General features: G+C 35.4%; 1 protein-coding gene across 2 annotated transcripts in view; it reads right to left on the reverse strand.

Moving 5' to 3' along the window:
* Positions 1 to 7,500, reverse strand: part of LOC144964498 (semaphorin-1A-like) — a 156,186-nt gene that overhangs the window by 85,638 nt on the left and 63,048 nt on the right. For both annotated transcript variants that reach the window (XM_078898868.1, XM_078898869.1), the window contains exons 4-5: positions 6,992 to 7,037; positions 1,511 to 1,567 (exon numbers count right to left, since the gene is read on the reverse strand). In XM_078898868.1, the coding sequence (XP_078754994.1) occupies positions 1,511 to 1,567; positions 6,992 to 7,037 (103 nt within the window). The remainder of the gene's footprint in view (positions 1 to 1,510; positions 1,568 to 6,991; positions 7,038 to 7,500) is intronic.

The raw sequence follows: 7,500 nt of genomic DNA on the forward strand, positions 1-7,500 counted from the left end.
GTGCAACAAGACAACTCCGGAGCCGAATAACGCTCTTCCATTTTGTTTTTTTAACGCACATTCGCAGACTTCAGTATCAACTTTGACCTTTAAACATGAAGGGCCTATACATTTCCCAGTCTTTTGTATAATAATGTGATCTTTCAAGCAGCAGCGGGGTTTATTGAATCAAAACAGAGAACATTATAGTGCAGTCCTTAGGACACATTAGCCTTTGGTAAACACCGCTTTGGTGGGAAAAGGTTACCTATATTAGATAAGAATATGCTTATATATATATATATATATATATATATATATATATATATATATATATATATATATATATATATATATATATATATATATATAATGCAAATTTTCACTCACATTTTTGTGGCCGAGACGACTCGTTGATTACAATGGATTACGCCGACTGAAGACGTGTAAGACACAGAAACCAGTCGTCTCGGCCACAAAAATGTGAGTGAAAATTTGCATTCTATATTAGCTCTAACCATCATTATCGAGCACTTTCGTACCTACAAGTACCCACCAGCACTCATAAATATATATATATATATATATATATATATATATATATATATATATATATATATATATATATATATATATATATATATAAAGCTCACTTTATATATATATATATATATATATATATATATATATATATATATATATATATATATATATATATATATATATATAAAGAATATATTGTGTGTGTGTAAATGTATGTGATTGTGTGTGTATGTGTGTGAGTGTGTGTGATTGTGTGTGTATGTGTGTGTGTGTGTGATTGTGCCACTAAGAGACGTTTGATATATTTCCATAAGAGCAAAAGAGAATCTTTGAGACATTCAGAAAGAGTCAGAGTGTATTTATATAGACGTCTACATACATCTATAGTAGTTACATCAGTTGCAGCGAGGCTCAGAGGCACGGTCTTTGCTTCCTACCCGAAATGTACCGAGTTCGATTACCGTCGCTGCGCTATGTGGCCTTGAGCAAGTGACTTCGCTCTAGCTCAACTTGCGGCGCTGCACTGCGACTGACGCCCGGGTTATTTCAGTATTCCCTTGGAAAAGACCCCGAGAGACAAATTTCCCCTTTGGGGTGAATAAAGGGATTTTTAAAAATAATTAATAGTTTAAAATTATCAGAAAATCATGTTTACAAAATAGGATATGGCTTGAGATTGTCACCATTGGGCACCCCATCTAATGACTTTCAGCTTTGGGAAATATTCGGCCAAAACTTTCTATACAATGATGGTAAAACGACGTGTACTTATTTGCAGGTCTGATAACCCAATTCCTTATGGGCTCATTGTTGTAATGGAAATAATTTTTTTAAATGACGCAAAATATTGTCCATTACAACAATGTTAAACTAGGCCCAAAATTGGGTTCGGATGTCAGACCTGCATATATGTACACGTCGTGGTAAGATGATAGTTAGGGTTAGTGACTTGAGTAACTACCGTATGTTAAAGTAAGCAGGTACTCACCTTTCCCTTGTGCTTGCAATTCTTGGTCGACATTGAGTCTGCTTCCCATTCAAGCGTCTGCGGAAGATTAGAAAGAAAGAAAAAAAAAGATAGAAATACGCGCCATTGAGAGTTCATGACCTGTGACCTGTTATGAGTGTTTTTATTACGAGCGTTAATGACAGTACTGATCGAATATACAGATTTTGACAGTCACATTGCGATATGGTTTTTATCGTATCATATCGTATCGTTTAACTCTTTCCTTACCGATGATTTTCAGTATTTTCCCCAAAATGACAGGGTTACCCAGCAGAAAAATGAGGTTTTGAAACTCAAACAAACTCTCTACAAAACAACTTTATGTTTTTATTAATTAAACAAAAATCATTCTTCAAAGTTTGTGATGTACAACATAAATCTGAATAAGAAACATGTGTATTGTGTCGTAACAAATGTGACGATTTTGATGCAGGTGGTAAGGACAGGGTTAAGAGCTAATATGTTTTTAAAAACACTTAAATGCTCTGTGTAACTTTCATGCATAAATACAAATTTTTTCAAAGTTATATAAACAACATACAATGTTAATTTGACATTTTTGAGCACTATATAATCACTATTTCAAATCAATAAATATTAATACACAAAAAAGTATCATAGTCAATACTCGTAGTATAATTTTCGCCATTTACATTCATTTGGCATGTCCACCTTTATACATTCGAGAGTTCCAATTATAATGAATATACAATGTATAATATATTACCCAATGTCAAGGTCATTATGATATTCATCCAAATCAAGGTAGGAAGATAAAGGTCAGTTTTAAAAAAATTAAAAATTGAAATGGCGACATCTCGGTCACCTTGACCTTGTATCAAATTAGCCAGGGAAGCGATATATTATATTGTTAAAATAATATGATAAACACTTCAAAGTTTCAATTGTGTGTGTGTGTGTGTGTGTGTGTGTGTGTGTGTGTGTGTGTGTGTGTGTGGAAACAGTGGTTCTTGCATCACTTTTCAAATTATTAATATAAAATCTTGAAGGGGACCAAAGTGACTTCATTTGAATTTTTGGCGGCGCCATCTTTAATTAAAAGTCAATATTATGATTAAAGTACGTACATGGAAGGGGCCGGGGGAAACTATATAATATATAATATGAACACTGGCGTTCTCTGAATAAAACACATATTTAAAAAGTTTGGCCAGAAACCCGTCCTTCAAATATTGATCAAAATGGCTCTCATCTTGTCAGAACTCTCAAACCTGGGACTTCCTAGAAATGTGTGTTTGTGTGTGTGTGTGGGGGGGGGGGGTCTCTCTTCAGAGGGAGTAAACTACAGCTTAAAATGATGAGTTCTTTACAGGTTCCCCTTTCGTCTTAAAATATACTTTATTTAGAAAAGAAGACGCCCAAAACAGCCACAACACTTGTGTTACTTGGTATATTCAATGGAAGGTTTTATTCAACGCCTTCATTGCTTTTATCATCATTATCATCATCATCATCATCATCATCATCATCATCATCATCATCATCATCATCATTAAAATCCCTCTATTTCATATAAGCATATATATATATATATATATATATATATATATATATATATATATATATATATATATATATATATATATATATATATATATATAAATAGGATGTTTTCTCTAAGTGAGGGGTAAACAATATTGCTGACGCCTGTTTGACTGGTGGTGGTGGTGGTGGTGGTGATAGTGGTGGTGGCGGTGCGATTCATTATCATGCCAAAATCCGATGAGTTGACAAGTGACAGGCCTAATCAAAACATTTTTAAACCCCAAAGTCTCACGTCTGCCAAACTATGAAAATATATTATTATGTATTCAAAATATTTGGCCAAAAGACTCGCCCTTCAGATAGTGGTATATCGATTGATTAAAACGACCCTCATCTTTGAACAACAACAACAAAAAAAAAAAAACAAAAAAAAAAAAACAACAAAACAAAAAAAAAAACAAAAAAAACGCGAAGTCCCAGGTTTGAGTGGTTTTGCCAAGATGAGGGTTATTTTAATCGATCGATAATATAATTTGAAAGACGAGTTTTCTGACCAAAATTTTAAATACGGTTCTTTTAAAAATGTTTTAATTAAAATATTACAGCAGACTTCATCCTCTCGCGCAATCTTACATGCACATTATCTTGTGTGGGCGCGCACGCACACACACACACACATACACGTAAAACGACATATACACACGTCCATGTTGCATTGACCATAGATTATGAGATAGCAGTGTGTTATGATCATTCTGGTGGTTGCTTTTATTAATTAGTAATCCTCATCCTAACATTATCATGATCATCATCGTCATCATCATCATCATCATCATCATCATCATCATCATCATCATCATCATCATCAACATCATCGTAATACTTGTTATTATTACCATTGTTATCATCATCATCATCGTCATCATCATCACCATATATCATCATCACCAACATCATCGTAATATTTGTTATTATTACCATTGTTATCATCATCATCATCATCATCATCATCATCATCATCATCATCATCATCATCATCATCATCATCGTCGTCGTCGTCATCATCATCATCATCATCATCATCACCATATATCATCACCATCATCATCATCATCATCATCATCATCATCATCATCACCATATAATATCATCATCATCATCATCATCATCATCACCATATATCATCATCATCATCATCATCATCATCATCATCATCACCATATAATATCATCATCATCATCATCATCATCATCACCATATATCATCATCATTATGATATTAACAATCATCATTCACATTAATACCTCGTAATTAATTCAATTAGGAGAGCTGTCCTTTCTCTAAGGTCAGAGTGTCGTGACCTCTTCAATTCGGTAAAAATCACGCAATAATTAGGAAGTCATGACGACATTCGGGGAGTGACGTCACTGTCTGTCGCCTGAATGGACTTCAACAGTCTTGACGTCACTTCCCTCGTAATGACGCATGGTAACTTAGTAACTGGTTCTAAACAATCAGAACAATGGCGGACACACTTATGAAATACTTCTCAGACGACAATAAAAGTGTATCCAGATGAGAAAAACACTCTAAATATGATCATATTTTGACTTTTATGCATTCTGATGACACATGACATGCGAAAAAGTTCTAGCCAGAATGAAGAATAAAAAGTACCGATTTTCTTTGTTTACAACCAAGCTGCTCGTTGCTGAGCGACGTGACATCAGACTATTGAATCCTATTCTTGAACCGGACTAAAGTCAAAACACCCAAAAAAAAAAAAAAAGTATGACCGGAAATATAAACTTTGTATAGTATTTATTTTCTTAATTTAAAAAAATAGAGCAGCTGTCATCCACCTGTCCAAACGATTTCAAAACATCAAAATGGTATTTGGTTATTATGACTGGACTGCCTTGTGATGGGTTGTTTTGATGATATGTGGTCTGGTGGTATGACACTCGCTTTGGGATCGGACGGACCGTAGCCATCGTTAACTTACAGCCTGACACTTGGAACCCACTAGGACTTACAGTCTGACGTCATTTCTTTTAGGTTTTTGTACCGTCTAGTGAGTTGTCGTTAGTAGCGCTCAAGGAAACAAGTGATTCCATTGGTTGAACTATTGAATACAACTCACGATTTGTTTTCTTTTGCAGCTAAAGACTTGTCTTTTGACGTCATTTTTTGGTCAGTGCCAGGCTATAAGTATACAATGGCCACGGACACTGTGATGGGCCGCCGGAATTCTTGGACCGGACTCGTCAAAACAACCAAAAAAGTTTGACCGGAAACTAAACTTTGTACAGTATCTATTTTTAAAATAAAATAAAATAGAGCGGCTGTCATCTACCTGTCCAAAATATTTCAAAACATCAAAATGGCATTTGGTTATTATGACTGGACTTCGTTGTGATGGGTTGTTGTGATGTTGTGTGGTCTGGTGGTATGACACTCGCTTTCGGGTCGGAAGGTCCTGGGTTCGAGCGTGGCCTTCGTAAACAAAAGGCCTGATACCGACCAAAAAAATTACGTCACAAAAGAAGACGACGATCACCAAACGAAAGTTAAAAAGTGACTTGTTGTAAGAGATGCTCAAGGAAACAAATGATTCTATTGGTTGAGCTATTAATTACAACCCACGAATAATTTTTCCCCGTGATCGTCGACTTCTTTAATGACGACTTTTTTTGGTTAATACCAGGCTTTTAGTTAAAGAACTCTACGGTTCGAGCTTGTTCGGCGCATAGTTGAGTACTCCGAAAAGGCTCTTTACTCACATTCTCTCACCGTACTCAGGTGTAAAATGAATTACCTGGCTGCTGTTAACAGTAATATCGCCTAACAGGCGTCGTGTCATGTCCAATATGTTAAGTGTTGCTGTTGGTCGGGGATCCTTTATAAAGCGCTTTGAGCACGTTTAGTGGATATTGCGCTATATAAAAGCTCAAGTTCTTTTTCAAGTTGTGAGATTTGTTGTTGTGGACGTGCATCGTCGCTGCTTGTTTGTCATCTCCCGTTAGGTGTCACTCAATCACCACCCTAGGCCTAGACATCACGTGACGTTGACGGTAGTGCTAGTGCTAGACAAACCGAGCAGGAATCACGTAGAGAACACAGAGGAACTGCTTACAATGCTTGTTTGTTGTCTTTTCTGTTTGAGTGCGTGTGTGGGTTTGGGGGGGGGGGGGAGTTTATTTATTTAGTAAGATGTGTATTTATTATTTAGCATGTACTGTCTCCTTGTTGACAGTTTGGATTTCAAGGCTTTATTTTGTTTTTTACTTTGAAATTGCTTTCTTTACCTCTTTTACTTTTGGTTTGTTTTTGTTTGTTTGCATGTTTCTTGTTGATTTTTTTTTTTAATTTTTAAAAAATTTTTATTTTTCAAATTATTTTTTTATTTAGTTGGTTGGTTTTACTCATACCGAAAAAGACCAAAAATATTTCAATTCAAGTCATGAAAAATGATGGTCTTGGCAGCCAAGTAAATATCTCTTCAGTTTTACTTCAGAATGGTTACAATCTTTGCTATGATTAAGAAAAAAAATTGCGAATAGTCAATATTCAGTTCAATGTTCAATTCCTTTGAATACAGCATCGTTGTTGAAAACTATTCATTATAAAATCATAATTTGATCTCGTCGATTTAAACAGTTAACTGTCGTACTCTGGAAAGGCATGTATTTTAAAAATTGGCCAGAAAAAGCGTCCTTTAAATATCGATCGATTCAAATAACCCTCGTCTTGGCAATAACCTCTCAAACCTGGGACTTAGAAAGGTCTTCCTTTACTCTCAGGTTTGAGAGTGTTTGCCAAAATGAAGGGCATTTAAATCGATCGATCTCTGAAGGACGAGTTCTCTGGCCAAAATTTTTAATATGTTAATGTCTATCCAGAATACGGCTGTTTAACTGGTTAAGAATTAAAGGGAAGGAGCTGACGACTTACCACTGGATCCTTGAAGTCTGGAAGGGACACGTAGTATACCATATTCCTGTGAGAGATGGATGGATAGATGGGAGAGGGGGTCAACATTGAAAGAATGAATAGATGGATGAATTGAACGATAAATACATTTTTTAAAAACAACAACAAATGAATGAATGAATGAATGAAAAACAATTACCAGGACACAGGCAATAGCCGCAATGCAGCGCTGCATAAGTAGAGTTTTATGATGAACAGGTAGTATTGTGGTTTACAATACAAACAAACAACAACAAATAAAAAACAAAAAAACAAAATAACACATATTTTAAACCCCCCCCCCCCCCCCTCCACAAATATGATATTATAAAAAACACATTATCATTATCCACTATTATTGTTCACCCCCTGCACCCCCCCCCCCCCCCCCTCTTTTTTTTTTTTTTTTTCTCGGGAAGGAGGGGAAAGAGAACAGTTTGACATATTATTCTCTCTGCTCTCTGTTCTCTCTCTCTCTCTCTCTCTCTCTC

The sequence above is a fragment of the Berghia stephanieae genome, chromosome 2, assembly GCF_034508935.2.
Source record: "Berghia stephanieae isolate SIO BIC M18660-M18661 chromosome 2, UCSD_Bste_1.3, whole genome shotgun sequence".
NCBI lineage: Eukaryota > Metazoa > Mollusca > Gastropoda > Nudibranchia > Aeolidiidae > Berghia > Berghia stephanieae.